Source organism: Podarcis filfolensis, assembly GCF_964270895.1.
Source record: "Podarcis filfolensis genome assembly, chromosome: 3".
NCBI lineage: Eukaryota > Metazoa > Chordata > Lepidosauria > Squamata > Lacertidae > Podarcis > Podarcis filfolensis.
Window position 1 is genome coordinate 118,880,827 of NC_139606.1, and position 15,906 is coordinate 118,896,732.

The window sequence follows — 15,906 nt, forward strand, 5'->3', positions numbered from 1 at the left end:
GACGACTTAAATATTTCTCTATAACGCAGTGTGCAAGGAGCTGTGCGATTTTTTTTTTTTTTTTTAACAGAGCAGCTGAAAAGCTTGTGGACTGCTGGTATATTAAAACAACGAATCGTTTAAATTTTATATTACATCTTTTTAATTTTAATGATCATTTCTCATTTTTGTGTGTGTGTTGCATCTGTGTTGTTTTAATTTGTGTAAGCTAGTCTTGCGGGGGGGGGCGGGGAAGGCAGGATATAAATAATGCGATGATAATGATCATAATCTGAAGGCAGCCCTGTTAAGGGAAGTTTTTAATGTTGGGTGTTTTATCGTGCTTTCTACATTTCTGCTGAGAGCTGCCCAGAGTGGCTGGGGAAACCCAGCGAGATGAGTGGGAAAAGGTAAAGGGACCCCTGATTGTTAGGTCCAGTCGTGGCTGACTCTGGGGTTGCGGCGCTCATCTCGCTTTATTGGCCGAAGGAGCCGGGGTACAGCTTCCGGGTCATGTGGCCAGCATGACTAAGCCGCTTCTGGCGAACCAGAGCAGCGCACGGAAACGCCGTTTACCTTCCCGTCGGAGCAGTACCTATTTATCTACTTGCACTTTGATGTGCTTTCAAACTGCCAAGTGGGCAGGAGCAGGGACCGAGCAATGGGAGCTCACCCCGTTGTGGGGATTCAAACCACCGACCTTCTGATCAGCAAGCCCTAGGCTCTGTGGTTTAGACCACAGCGCCACCCGCGTACAGTCGTACCTCGGGTTAAAGTCGCTTCAGGTTGAGTGTTTTCAGGTTGCGCTCCGTGGTGACCCGGAAGTAACGGAACGCGTTACTTCCGGGTTTCACCGCTCGCGCATGTGCAGACGCTCGAAATGATGTCACGTGCATGCGCAGAAGTGGTGAATCGCGGCCCGTGCACGCACAGACACGGGTTGTGTTCTGCCCTGGATGCGAACGGGGCTCCGGAACGGATCCCGTTTGCATCCAGAGGTACCACTGTATTGTTATTAATAATAGTAGCAGTAAAAAAATAAAATAAAACCAAAATAAAAATATAATAAACAGCAGCATTGAGTCCTGCTGCCTCCCTGTGGAGGGTGGGGCGCATTGAGGCTTTTGTTGTGTGAGCAGAGCATAGGACCAGACCTAATCTTCTGATTTACTCGTTGGGTGACCCACCCACCTGTCCGCCCCCTGCAGGTATTGCAGGTATGCAGTGCTCTTGCAGAGAGAAGGGGTGTGTGAGAGAGATGGAGAAACAAAGAGCAGAATGGAAGCAGAGAGGGGAGGCCTAGGCTGTCCTGGCTGGCTTTTTCTTATTCATAGCTTTATCGCTGTATCTTTTTGTAAACAACCACCGGGGAATCTCCCTGCAGGGTGCTGTGGGGGAAAGCCTCCGCCCGTGTGTTTCTCAGCAGATTACAGTCACTCTCAGACAGTCACAATGCGGCTTTAGAGCTCAGAGGTCGACTGTCGACACGATTTCCTCGTTGCGCCAGCGGCAGGGGAAATGCCAAGGGCAGAGAAGACCCCGGGGGCATCATCGCCTTTGTAGACCCGATGGAGGCCTTTGACCTCGTCAGCCAAAAAGGACTCTTCACTGTGCTCAACGAGATAGGATGCCCACCTGAGCTTCGCAAGAGGATTGCATCCTTCTGCAAGAACACGCAGCACTGTCCAATAGGATGGGCACCTTTCCCTATAGAGAGTGGTATGAAACAGGACTGTGTTCTCGCCCCAAACCTCTTTGGCATATTCTTCTCCATTTTGTTCTCCAATGCCTTCAGCTCGTCTGAAGACAGCTTGTGCAGTCGTACCTTGGAAGTCGAACGGAATCCATTCCAGATGTCTGTTCGACTTCCAAAATGTTCGGAAACCAAAGTGTGGCTTCTGATTGGAAAGCCCAGGAAGCCCCGTTCAGATGTTCGGGTTCCAAAGAATGTTTGCAAACCGGAACACTCACTTCCGGATTTGCGGTGTTCGGGAGCCAAAACGTCCGAGTACCGAGTGACGTTAACATATGAGCGTGCTGGAGGTGAAATAGTTAAACAGGTTACCCAATCAGGACCCAGGGGGGTGGAGTCAGAGGGACTATAAAACCAGCTCTGGGAGGAGTTTGTTGGGAGTTGGGTGGTTGGTTGGAGTGGGAGTGAATTGGGATAGAGTTTGAATTGTGGGTAGGTTGAGTTAGTGTAGAGAAATAAGCTGAGTCAGGAACAGTTAGGAGCTAGGAAGACAAGTAAGTATCTGAGAGGTGGTTTAGTGAGTGAGAGCAGGTAGCGAACGTTATAGGACTGGATAGGCACCCCATGAATGTAATGGACTGATACCGTTTATGAAACCACACGCTTGTTAAACTGCAATAAATAAACAGAAGTTTATGTTCCAATTGAAACCCTGACTGGGCTCCGTATTGTCCCAGGTAGGGCCTGGGTGGTGGCAGCGAGAAATCAAGTGGTGGCACAGGGATCAAGAGATGGTGAAACGTCCAGGGACCCTGTTTGATCGCCACACCAAGGCTTTCAGGATCCAAGGTATGACTGTACTTCTGTTCACGGAGCAATGGGAGCCTGTTCAACCTGACACGTCTCCACACCAACCAAAAGTGGGTCCTTATCTGAGAGATGTTTGCAGACGATGTAGCCTTGACATTGCACCCCAAGGAAGCTCTCTACAGAGACTCGCCAACTGCTTGACCAAGCCTCACCATCAGCCTAGACCAACATCCTGGGTCATCGCCAACAGTCCACACATCCGCATTGGTGATTGTAATATTGAGGTGGCTAATGCTATTCTGGGCTGCATCCACAGAAGTCGAGGGTCCAGATCAAGGGAAGTCAGAGTCCCACTCTCTTCTGCCTTGGTCAAACCCTCACCTGAAGTCCTGGGTCCAGTTTTGGGTGCCATAATTTAAGAAGGATGCTGACAAGCTGGAAGGTGTGCACAGGAGGGCAACCAAGATCGTCAAGGTCTGGAAAACCAAGCCTTATGAGGGATTGTGGGTGTTTAGCTTGAGAAGAGGACCCAAACCAACGGATTCAAAAAGGAGATTCCAGCTAACCCTAATGAACTGAAAGTTCATAATGTTTTGGGACTACAACTCCCATCATCCCTGGTCCTGTTAGCTAGGGATGATGGGAGTTGTAGTCCCAAAACATCTGGAGGGCTGAGTTTGCCTGTGCCTGCTTATGAAGAACTTTCAGATGGTAAGAGCAGTTTTGGCAGTGGAACGGACCCTCCGGAAGGTCTTGACTTTCCTTCATTGCCTGAGCTGCCTCACAGAGTTATTCTGGGGATTAAAAGAATCGTCGTTACAGATTTGAGCTTTGAAGAGAAGACGGAATATACCGTAAATGCAATAGATAGATAAAACAAACCCAGGTGTGGTGAGGTAGCGACTGCAGCAGGATTTTACCCATAGCTCCCATAAAATGGGCGTTTTGTCTTGTTTCATGGAGTAGATTTCAGACTGAAGAGTAGCCTGAATTTGCATGCATGGCTATTAAAAGGGCTTTCTGCATCGTCAGAATTCAGTGGCCTAAAATTATCTTGGAATATTTTTTAGCCCGCTCCGTCTGGAAGCTCAGACAGCTAAGAACAGCTCCTTACTCAGCAAAGCAGCAATGCTGTAAGACGGGCCCAGACTGATCCCATTTCGCAGATGAGGGCATGTCCGCCACAGAGTAGAGGCTGCTCAGAGCTATGGGATATTTTTAACTGGTTTACTGGAATTATTTATATCCTGCCTTTCTAGCAGTATTGTTGAGCCAAGATCTGAACCCTGGTCTTGCAGGCCAGAATGCTCATCCCTGGCTGTGATGGCTGACACCCACTCCAAACAGGGTCTGTCCAACCCCCTAGACCAGTGGTGGCCAAACTCTGCCCTCCAGATGTTTCGGGACTACAATTCCCATCATCCCTGACCACTGTTTCTGTTAGCTAGGGATGATGGGAGTTGTAGTCCCAAAACATCTGGTGGGCTGAGTTTGGCCACCACTGCCTTAGACCTATTGATAATAATAATAATAATAATAATAATAATAATAATAATAATAATAATAATAATAAATTTATACCCCGCCAATCTGGCTGGGTTTCCCCAGCTATTCTGGGCGGCTTCCAACAGAATATTAAAATACAATAGTCAGTTAAACATTAAAAGCTTCCCTGCCTTCAGATGTCTTCTAAAAGTCTGGTAGTTGTTGTTCTCTTTGACATCTGGTAGGAGGGCGTTCCACAGGGCGGGCGCCACCACCGAGAAGGCCCTCTGCCTGGTTCCCTGTAGCTTTGCTTCTCGCAGTGAGGGAACCGCCAGAAGGCCGTCAGAGCTGGACCTCAGTGTCCTGGCTGGACGATGGGGGTGAAGACGCTCCTTCAGGTATACTGGGCCAAGGCCGTTTAGGGCTTTAAAGGCCAGGCAGCACAGCAGGGTTTGACACCCGTCAGCATCACTGAATGTCCACAAATTATAGTGTTATGAGAGCAGGAGAAGAATGTCTCTCTAGCTGTTTCTGCATGCCAAACATAGATGCATAAACCTTTGTTGTGTTGTGTTTTCGTTGCCTTTTCTCTAAGCTAAGATGTCCCAGGCGTTGCAACCTTCCCTCCACCCCCTTGATCTTTTGAGTCACCTTTTTGTACACCTTTCCAACTCCTGCTACCATGGTTAGTGCGTAGGGGTGACAAAGAGAAGAATAGGTTGCTGGATCTAATCCAGAGGGGCACCCGGTTGGCTAAACTTGCTCTCTACTGGTCTACCTTTTCATCATCTCGATCCCTATCAGAATCCCGGATTTGAAGTGATTTGGGGGGGGGGGAAATAAGGGAAAAGGCTATGGAGATAAGTTGTATTTGCATTCCTATCTGGCTATGGTCACCTTCAGATGGGCAGTATATTCTGGGAGAGATCCAGGCACATGCTGGAATCTGAAGTTTGCACAGTTAAAAGTGGATTAAAGTGCTGTGTTGTCCTAATGCAGCACTCCCATTTTAAAAAGGGGTTTGGGGAGTGATGACGAAATGCGCGTAAAAGTGTGGGATGAACAAATGGTTAATGGGAAGATGCATGGCATGTCAGGATGTCGTTGTAGACCCGCCCCGTGAATAAATTGGAACATATGCTCAGTAGAGATTGGACACCGTCTAACCTCCGTGGAAGCTTTGCGCAAGCGAATCAGGGATGAGCGTTCAGTAAATGGGTCATTTGGATGAGCCTATAGCAAGGGGGTGAAGCCCCTGGATTGAGACATGTCTGTCAACTCCGCCTAACTCCAATTCCAAACTTCCATTTCGTGGGAATGTTGTCAAAGAAGCGCTCTTGGGGGGCCACTAGGTGGCGCCTCGGAAGATGGCTGACAATAACATCTTTCCGACCCACACAAGGTAATTTGGAGGCTATGATAGGGGTAATTAGCCTCCTTAACCCCCCCAGGATTGTGGGGGGGACGGCCCTTGCCTGCTGTGCCCTATACCACCCCCGAATTTGTGGGGGTGGGGGCACTAGGCACAAAGCCCTCCTGTGGGATTCCGGCACTCCTGGACGCCGTCCCTGATTCGCGCCGCTAGTTGCAAGCATCTTCAAAAGAAACAATTTGGACGAGATAAATTGCACATGCTTCAAGGAAAAAGGGGAGTAAAGACTGCTGACAGAAGAGATCTCTGATAACAAGACAAGAATAAAATATGAGAAGATACGTCAAGATACGGTACGACAAATGACTGAGGGGGGAAAAAACCTGCCTTCCTTTTTCTTATGTGATTTAACAAGAATCCCCTCCCCTAATGAGTCAGAAACTAAGGACTTAAGCTGTGGATTTAAGGCTGTGTGGAGATAAACTTTCGAACCAAAGCAATGTTTTAAGATGAAGCTGGAAAGCTAAGAGTTTTGGAATGACGCAGTTAAAAATGCCGTCGCCGTTTTGGGAGGCATTGTTGGAGCTCTTGGGTCTGGGAGGAGAAAGAGAGAAATAGAGTTGTTTACATATCGTGGATCAACTCCTCGGTGGGACTTAAGAGCGACAAATGCCAAATTTATGATGGAAAGAGCGATGCTATCTACGAAGGAGATATATGGAAACCATCTGGACTTAGTGGAGGAACGGGAAATCCACACAGGATTATTATTTTGCTTATCGGCTTAAGGAGACTAACAGAAGAGATCGTAAAGGAAAAATAGAAATTATATGAACAAGATATGATGTGGAAACACCAAGATAAGACTGGATAGAATTACGAATTTTGTTTGGACTGATTGGGACTGATTTGGACATTAACGCAGTAATAAGAAGATGATCTGAATCCCCCTTTGGATCTTGAAGTATGGGTTCCCCCAACAAAATTTAAAAATTTGGCTTTGTAATTTGGAATTTATGTGATGTGATTTAATTTGATGTGATTGGCCAGTTAATAACAATTATTTTTTTAAAAAAACAAAGAAGCGCTCTTGGGAGTTTCGCTTTCGCCTGGAGCGTTCTGGAGGTTAGCTTGAGGTACCAAAATTTTCCTTGTGACCCAGTCCACCATCTTTGACGGGCGAATTGCAGCCTCTTCATCCCATGCGATTGTCGTCCTTTGCTGGCGATGCGATGGCAGGATCCCCTCTGAGTGTTTGCCGAGGGCTGCATGTGTGCCAATTAAAGCAACGTAAACCCAATGTACTTTATGTTGTTTATAATAATAATAGTAATAATAAAATTTTATTTATATCCCGTCCTCCCCAGCCGAAGCCGGGCTCAGTGAATTGAAATGCTTTGTAATGTAAATATAAGGAACTGATTTACCGATAATAAGGTGAAATATTATAATTTGACAAAGGGTAAATAAGTGAAATGCAAAGGATATGGAAAGTTATGCGGAAGTCAGAAAGAGGGAGGGAAGGAGGTTGATGCTCTTACAGAGCAATATATTAAGTCATAGAATTATGTAATAAAATGTGAATATGATTTAGTGTAAAACTCAATAAAAATTGCTTTAAAAAAGAAGAAGAGAGAATGGAGGTTTGGTGGTCCCCTGTATGGTGCCAGCCGCGAGCCAGGCCCTCTGCACATGCCCAGAAGACATGTTCTCTCCGCTGCAGATTCCAGAGGTGAGCTCTGGGCTCTGATTGAGCTCGGGCTTCGTCTGGGAACCCTGCTTGCTCGGCGGTGGGCTGCAGCCTTCTTTCAATACAGGCGGAATGGTTGCCGAATTTTGGAAGCTCAAACTTCTGTTTACACAGCCGAGGCTCATCCGGTTCTTGAAAAAGCCATCCCTCCGCTTCTCGGCTGCCGCTTCCTGCCAGCGCTGTCCCTGGGGGGGGCGAGGGGGAGAACGACGCGTGGGCACCGGCGTTGCTTGCCTGCCATCCTCCCGGCTTGTTTTGCTTTTTTAAAACTTCCCCTGGTCAAATGCAAAATAAATGAATATCTCTACTATACTTGGCTGCACAAACACTCGCCGCACAAGGAAGCTCTCTTTTCTCTCCTGCCTCTCTGCCACCGCTCCCGAGACACCCCAACCTTGGTCAAACCGCATTGAAAGCAGCTTCTACTGGGAAGGCGATTGTTCTTTGAGAGGCCCCTGCATTTGGGTCTGGGGGGGCAGGTCTCCCTGGTGCCTCTCTTTGGGCTGGCTCAGCCTCCCCGCTCTGTATTTTTAGACATCGTGCGCGGCAGCCAGCACGCAGCTGACTGCTTGCTGCAGAGCTTTTCATCGAACAGAACCGTGGAATTGTCGAGTTGGAAGGGACCCCATGGGGGCATCTAGTCCAACCCCCTACGGTGCTTCGACGAATCGAATTCCAGAGTTTCATAGAAACACAGAATTGTAGAGCTGGGAGGAGCCTTCAGGGTCGTTTAGTCCCACCCCTTCAGAGCCCGCAGCCATCCCTAGGTGGGCTCTGTTATGTACTGAAGTTCTCACCCTGGGCCAGCAGGGGGATACTGTAGATAGTTCAGGTCCACATATGCAAATAAGGGATTGAAAGTGACGTTCAGTGATTGGATAGTTACAGAAAGTGGTTACTGTTGCGTTGTAGTGGAGCTCTATATAAGCAGCCTGGCTGAACCCTTCAGTTCAGTTCTGTTCTGACCTGTGAATAAACAAGAGCTGTTTGGAGAATCGCTGTGTCGTCTGATATGTTCACCCACAACTTAACAGGCTCGAACCACCAACCTTCTGGTTAGTAGCCAGATGCATGGACCCATTGCACCACGGCTACCCGTATGTGGTGTTTTTGTAGTTCCCACAAAAGATGGCCGCATGCAAGGTGACCCAGTCGGACATGTAGGGCTGAGTCTGTTGGGCAGTTGTTACTTACTGGACCCAGAAACTCCAGCAGGTGCAGAATGCTGCAGCGAGGCTCCTTACGGGGTCCTTGCTGCGGGATCACATTCATCCAGTGCTATACCAGCTGCACTGGCTCCCGGTGGAGTACCGGGTCAGGTTGAAGGTGCTGGTTTTGACCTTTAAAGCCCTAAGCAGCCTAGGACCCACGTACCTACGGGACCGCCTCTCCTGGAGGACCTTAAGGTCCACAAATGACAACATTTTGGAGGTCCCAAGTTGCAAGGCGGTCTCAACTAGGGCCAGGGCCTTTTCAGCACTGGCCCCGACTTGGTGGAACGCTCTGTCCCAAGAGACTAGGGCCCTGCGGGACTTGACATCTTTCCGCAGGGCCTGCAAGACAGAGCTGTTCCACCTGGCCTTTGGTTTGGACTCAGTCTGACCCTTATGTCTTCCCTCCCCTTATGGTTTTGATTTATGGGCTACTTTTAAAATGAGGCTGCATTTTAAATTGTGTTTTAACCTGTATTTTAAATTGTTTCCCCCCCCCTATAATTGTAATTTTACTGGTATTAGCTGTCCTTAGCCCAGCTCTGGCCAGGGAGGGTGGGGTATAAATAAAATTCATTATTCTTATTATTAAATTTGCATGCCACCCTTCTTCCATAGATTTCAGGGCGGTTCACAACGCAAAGTGGAAAACGTGATATACGTAATGAAAACAAGAACACAAAACAAACCACATTTGTACTCCTGCTTTCGTTTCGGTGTGGTTTGTGCAGGCGATATTTCCTGACATTGCATGTTTGCAACGGCGCAGCAACCCCCTTTCTGCTTCCCCTGCGGTTCCGAAACACGCAGTTTTCCACCCGTATTTTATCAGAGCTTCCTAGTTAGCTGCCTTTCGCTGGGTCAGAGCTATTGGTCCATCTGGCTCAATACCGGCAGCAGTGGCTCTCCAGGGATCCTGTCAGGGATCTCTCCCAGTTCTACTGGGAGTTGCTGGCGATTGAATTGGGGTCTCTCTCCGCATACAGAGGAGATGCTCTTCCACTACCAATATTTTCCACCCAGGAGTGAAAAGAAGGGCTGTTTTAACTCTGCTTGGAGGCCAGGCTTGTGCTTTTGAGAACTGTGGCCCTGGGGGGGTGGGTGGGCATTTCTGGAGGTCAAGCCAGAACCTTTGTAGTGTGCATTGCCTTACTCCATCAAAGCCCATTCGGCCGCTTTGTGCATTGCAAGGGGTTGGACTAGATGACCCTCTCAGGGGTCCCTCCCAGCACTACAAATCTGTGATTGGCAGAACCGGCACAGTTACAGGTTCCACGTTTCGTAGAATCATAGAACGGTGGAGTCAGAAGGGACCCCTGGAGGTCATCCATCCCAACCCCCTTTCAATGCAGGAATCTCAGCTAAAGCATCCAGGACAGATGGCCATCCGACCTCTGCTTAAAAACCTCCAAGGAAGGAGAGTCCACCACCTTACAAGGAAAACTGTTTCACTGTTTAGACGAAATCTCCCCTTTTGTAACTTGAATCCGTTTTCGGGTGGCAGAATCAGTACTCTGGAACTCCCTGCCACTTGACATCAGGCAATAGTCTTCTCGACAGCAGCTGAGAACATAGCTGTTCAGAGAAGCCCACATGAAGAATGTGGATGTGTGTTTTAATCTGTTTTCAGTCCGTTGCTGATACTATATTTTTGAATGTTTTGAAGCGTCGTTTTTACTGATACAGTGGACGCTTGGGTTGCGAACGTGATCCGTGCGGGATGCACATTCGCAACCTGCTGCGTTCGCAACCCGCGTCTGCGCACGTGCAGGTTGCGATTTGGCGCTTCTGCGCATGCGCGACCGCCGAAACCCAGAAGTAACCCGTTCTGGTACTTCCAGGTTTTGGCGTCCGCAACCCAAAAAAACGCAACCTGAAGCGGCTGTAATCCGAGGTATGACTGTAGTTTTACAGTGCTGTTCTCTTTGTAAGCCTCTTTGAGTTTTGTTTGTTTTACAACCGAGAGGTGGATAGATTTTATGGAGAAAACAAATGTGAAAATGCAATCTCCCGTGACCTAACCTTTGCTGCCCCTTTTCCTCTCTGCAGCGGGTCCGAGATGGCGAGTGTTCTCTCCAGGAGGCTGGGGAAGCGGTCCCTGCTGGGCGCCCGAATTTCCGCTCCCCCCTTGCTGGGGGACGGGGTGCTGATGATGGCCCCGCTCCCCCCCTTGCAGACGGAGCACCCCAAAGAGTCTCCTCGTCTGGCTTCGTGTGAAGACGGACGCTTCAAAGAGCCCGTCGGAGACTCTGGCGGTCAGGGCCAGAACTGGCCACTCCTGCAACCAGGCCAAAAGGTAACCGAACCAATTTATTCTGCTGGGTGTGGTAGCATGTAAAAGGGGTTCTAGTCCTTGTCAAGATCTCAAATTATGCATGATTTCCCTCTATTACAGCTATATTCCAGAGTGAGCGATTTGATGTTTTCAGGTGTTGTATACAGCTTTGATTTTTTTTCTTTAAAATGTAAAGCGTTATATAAATGCAGTGCTTTTTTCCCATAAAAAAATGTTTGGGGGTACTCTCATTTTCCTACTCATATTGAAATACTGCCCCTCAACGAGGCCAAACTTCAATTCACAAAATGTATAGGGGTATGTGTTCCCCCAGAAAGAAAGCACTGTATAAATGAATTTTTTAAACTTAAGGTCATTCCCACCAGTTATGCATAAATGAACCACAGTCGCCTTTGATAAGACATACCGTATTTTTCGCTCCATAGGGCGCACCGGACCATAGGGTGCACCTAGTTTTTAGAGGGGGAAATGAAGAAAAAAAAATCTTATTTCCGCCCCCCCCCCAGCCCCAAAGAGCAGCGTACAGGCTGCGCGCAACCTCTCCCTGCCGGAGGGGTTGCGCGCGGCTATGGCACAAGCCAAGGCAGCGAGCGGGATGGATCCCGCTCACTGTTTTGGCTTCCTCTTTAGCCCTGCGCAACCTCTCCCTGCCAGGAGAGGCTGTACGGGGCTAAAGAAGCCATAGCCGCATGCAGCCTCTCCCTGCCGGAGGGGTTGCGCGCGGCTATCCCTGAAGCCTTCCGAGCACAGCGCAAGTTCCTGCTGCGCTCCTCAGGCTTCGGGTTCCTTTTGCTGAAGCCAGGAGAGCAAGACTCTCCCGGCTTCAGCGAAAGGAACCTGAAGCCTCCAGAACACAGTGGGAACTCACGCTGCGCTCCGAAGGCCTTCAGGCAGCTATCCCTGAAGCCCGGAGAGCGAGAGGGGTCGGTGCACACTGACGCCTCTCGCTCTCCAGGCTTCAGCGAAAGCAACACAAAGCCTCCGGAGCGCGGGGGGAGCTCTCCCTCTGCGCTTCGGAGGCTTCGCGTTGCTATTGCTGAAGCCAAGGAGCCTGCATTCGCTCCATAGGACGCACACACATTTCCCCTTCATTTTTGGAGGGGAAAAAGTGCATCCTATAGAGCGAAAAATACGGTAACTGTCCAGGGATCCTTTACCTTGTTTACCTTTTTACCTGTGGTTGACCACTTTGCGAATGGGATGCTGGACTAGATGGGCTCTTGGCCGGATCCAGCAACCTCTTAGGATTTTACATGCAGACGCTACTCTGAGCCACCGAGTCTGGTCCCCAGTTAATCTGTCCTCCCAACAGAGTGGTGTTTTATCTCTCGTTTTCTGCTGCCCATTCCATTCCGGCTTGTACATTACAGCACCTTCAGTCTTTCCGTAGGGTAACCGGAGTTCTCTATAAATAGCTCCCAGGAATAACTAACACAAGTGGGCCCATCTCTGCACAGATACAATTACATACGTAAAAATAGACTTTGGGAATTAAGGCAGTGGCTCTGTGTCCAATTAGGTCACTGTGGAGAGGGGAAACCTATCTAGGCCGTGGATATCAGGTCTCCCAGATGAGCTTGTCCCAGCTGGATAAATGGGTCATAGAATTGTAGAACTGTAGAGTCGGAAGGGACCCCAAAGGACATCTAGTCCAGCCCCCTGAGATGCAGGAATCTCAAACACAAGTGTCTGCTTAGAATAGAATAGAATTTATTTATACCCCGCCCATCTGGCTGGGTTTCCCCAGCAACTCTGGATGGCTTCCAATAGAGTATTAAAATACAGTGGTCTGTTAAACATTAAAAGCTTCCCTAAAGAGGGCTGCCTTCAGGTGTCTTCTAAAAATCTGGTAGTTGTTTTTCTCTTTGACATCTGGTGGGAGGGCGTTGAACAGGGCGGGTGCCACCACCGAGAAGGCCCTCTGCCTGGTTCCCTGTAACTTGGCTTCTCACAGGGAGGGAACCTCCAGAAGGCTCTCGGCGCTGGTCCTCAGCGTCCGGGCAGATTAATGGGGGTGGAGACGCTTCTTCAGGTATACTGGACCTGCTTGTTAGGATTTCAGTCTCGTTCTAAATGCATTTGTGGTTTCAATCATCTTAGGTGTGAATTGCATTGAGACGGTGCTCTGGAAGTCAATGAACCCAACAAATCGCGGGAATAATAACACAGCCTTTGCTAGTCAAACACCCTCTTCACTCCTGCTAGGCTGAAGGTGCAATTGTCTGCAGGACACTGAGAGGGTAGCTCAGTTGGTAGAGACCACGAGGCTCTTGATCTCAGGGCCGTGGGTTCGAAACTCCATGTTGGGCTAAAGATTCCTGCATTGCAAATGATGCTCATGGTCCTTTGCAAAGCTATGATTCTATGACACAATGGCGCCTATTTTCAGGGGTTTAGAATATTTTATTTCTCAGAATTGCACACTGCCCTTCATCCTTAGATCTCAGGGTGGTTTGCAACTTGAAAACCCAAGGCATGAAGAAGTACGGCAAGGGAAATTGATGGACTATGTAGAACTGGCAAAATTGACACATAAGCTATGGGACAAGGATAACTGTGACTTTAAAGATGAATGGGAACCTTTTACAAAGTATTTAAAGACGCAGCAAAGTGAATTGGACTCCTTGGCAGGTTTTGATGAAACACTCACAAACTTTTTACAGTGTTATCTCGGGTTACATACGCTTCAGGTTACAGACTCCGCTAACCCAGAAATATTACCTCAGGTTAAGAACTTTGCTTCAGGATGAGAACAGAAATCGTGCGGTGGCAGCAGGATGCCCCATTAGCTAAAGTGGTGCTTCAGGTTAAGGACAGTTTCAGGTTAAGAACGGACCTCCGGAACGAATTAAGTACTTAACCCGAGGTACCACTGTATTGATAACAACCAGTTAGACAAATTAAGGATCTATACAAATCTGTAACATGCAGAGAATAGCATTTATAGAGAAACCAGAGATTGGAACTGAGGGAAGTCAGGGTGGGGTGGAGGGGGGAGGGTGGGTTGTTTTATGGGAGGGGGTAAAATGGGGAAAAAAATAAGGATGATATGTGTTTAAGATAACATGTTTTGTTTAAATTTATTAAAAAAGAAAAGAAAAGAAAACCCAAGGCATGGCACACTGGGCTTGGGGGTTTGAGCCTGAAATGGCCGCCGTGACGCTAGAGCGCCTTTCCTCCTCCCTTTATAGGTCTACGTCTTCTACAAAGGGCAAGAGGCCCCCGGCTTGGTGGAACACCACGACCTCTTCAGCAACGAGGTGAAGGTGCTTCTTCTGGAGCAGGGCTTCTACGTCTGCCGGAAAGCCGAGGAAGTGAGACTGGCGAACATCCAGGCCTTGCCTCTTCCAGCCCTGGAGATGGACCTCGGGTCTCCTGCCACGACGGGCTACGACGCCGTCCCAGTGGCCATGGACCACGGACCAACCATGGAAGCAGCTGCCGCGGCAGCACCAGGACCCAGGTCGGTCTCCCGGAGCATTGACGTGCCAAAAAGGTGAGTCCCGGATGTTTTCATAGAATCATAGAATCATAGAGTTGGAAGAGACCACAAGGGCCATCGAGTCCAACCCCCTGCCAAGCAGGAAACACCATCAGAGCACTCCTGACATATGGTTGTCAAGCCTCTGCTTAAAGACCTCCAAAGAAGGAGACTCCACCACACTCCTTGGCAGCAAATTCCACTGTCGAACGGCTCTTACTGTCAGGAAGTTCTTCCTAATGTTTAGGTGGAATCTTCTTTCTTGTAGTTTGGATCCATTGCTCCGTGTCCGCTTCTCTGGAGCAGCAGAAAACAACCTTTGTCCCTCCTCTATGTGACATCCTTTTATATATTTGAACATGGCTATCATATCACCCCTTAACCTCCTCTTCTCCAGGCTAAACATGCCCAGCTCCCTTAGCCGTTCCTCATAAGGCATCGTTTCCAGGCCTTTGACCATTTTGATTGCCCTCCTCTGGACACGTTCCAGTTTGTCAGTGTCCTTCTTGAACTGTGGTGCCCAGAACTGGACACAGTACTCCAGGTGAGGTCTGACCAGAGCAGAATACAGTGGCACTATTACTTCCCTTGATCTAGATGCTATACTCCTATTGATGCAGCCCAGAATTGCATTGGTTTTTAGCTGCCGCGTTTTGCTCGTGGCTGCGTAATACTCATTTCCTTACGACGTGGATTGAGTATTCTTTTAGCGTCACCAAAATGGTGGCCCCCAGATGCATAGCTGTCAACTTACATATTTGAAAATAAGGGACCAGCAGCCTCAAAAATAAGGGACCAGCAGCCAAAATAAGGGATTTTAGTCAACCAGCTGAAATACGAAGTTAAAAGGGACCTGATAATTTTGGAGAGCAGCGCTGGTTTTTAGCCCTTTGTTTCCAGAGGTTGCTGCTCAAGACACCAGCTGATGAAACACTGCAATTAAAGAACTACAAGCAGCAACCACTTTTCGCGCAAAACGAAGTCCAAGCTACAAAGATGCTGCTGCAGTTCTGTATCTTTTCTCTCGGAAGGGCCCGAGGCTCCCACCAGTCCCGGTGGGGAGGGGCGCCCGGGGGCCGAGGCTGGTGAGAGGAGGCCGGAGGTGGGCACACCAGGCAGCCAAGCAACACAGTTGGAGCCTCCCTCCTCCCTGGCCAGCAGGGAGGGAGGGAGAGGAGCTGCTTCCTTTGAAACCCGGGAAATTTAAGGGACATCATCAATAAGGGACAGCAGCGGGACACTGCGCTGGGATAAGGGAGTTTCCCGCCAAATAAGGGACGGTTGACAGCTATGCCCAGATGTTTTTTTCCAGCTTCCCTCGGTTTCCAGAGCAGCTTGCAGTGTTAAGACCACCTTAGAAACATGGACCGCCATTGTTAAAATAGCTGCAATCGGCTTCCCACTTCCTCACTGGAGTTCTTGCCTTTCAAAGGAGTTGGGGCAGCACTGCTGTGCCTTGTTAAATTGGGGTGCAAGTTGGGAGGTTCCTAAAAGGTGTCCTAAATCCACCCCCCTCTTGTGATGCACGAAATCTGTTACAGCATCCATCATCAAGCACGTGGTTGGAAGATGGATGGTGGTTGGAGGATGGTTGGCGGCTAACAGATTGAGGTTGAATCCTGACAAGACAGAAGTACTGTTTTTGGGGAACAGAGGGCGGGGAGGTGTGGGGGACTCCCTGGCCCTGAATGGGGTAACTGTGCCCCTGAAGGACCAGGTGTGCAGCCTGGGAGTCATTTTGGACTCACAGCTGTCCATGGAGGCACAGGTCAATTCTGTGTCCAGGCCAGCTGTTTACCAGCTCCATCTGGTACGCAGGATGAGACCCT

At 49.0% G+C, this 15,906-nt stretch overlaps 1 protein-coding gene across 2 annotated transcripts in view; it reads left to right on the forward strand.

Annotated features, from left to right (window-relative positions):
• The window catches only part of ZNF395 (zinc finger protein 395), a 62,943-nt gene that overhangs the window by 21,314 nt on the left and 25,723 nt on the right, over nt 1-15,906 (forward strand). For both annotated transcript variants that reach the window (XM_083605272.1, XM_083605271.1), the window contains exons 2-3: nt 10,350-10,596; nt 13,788-14,092. In XM_083605272.1, the coding sequence (XP_083461398.1) occupies nt 10,360-10,596; nt 13,788-14,092 (542 nt within the window). In that variant the 5' untranslated portion in view covers nt 10,350-10,359. The remainder of the gene's footprint in view (nt 1-10,349; nt 10,597-13,787; nt 14,093-15,906) is intronic.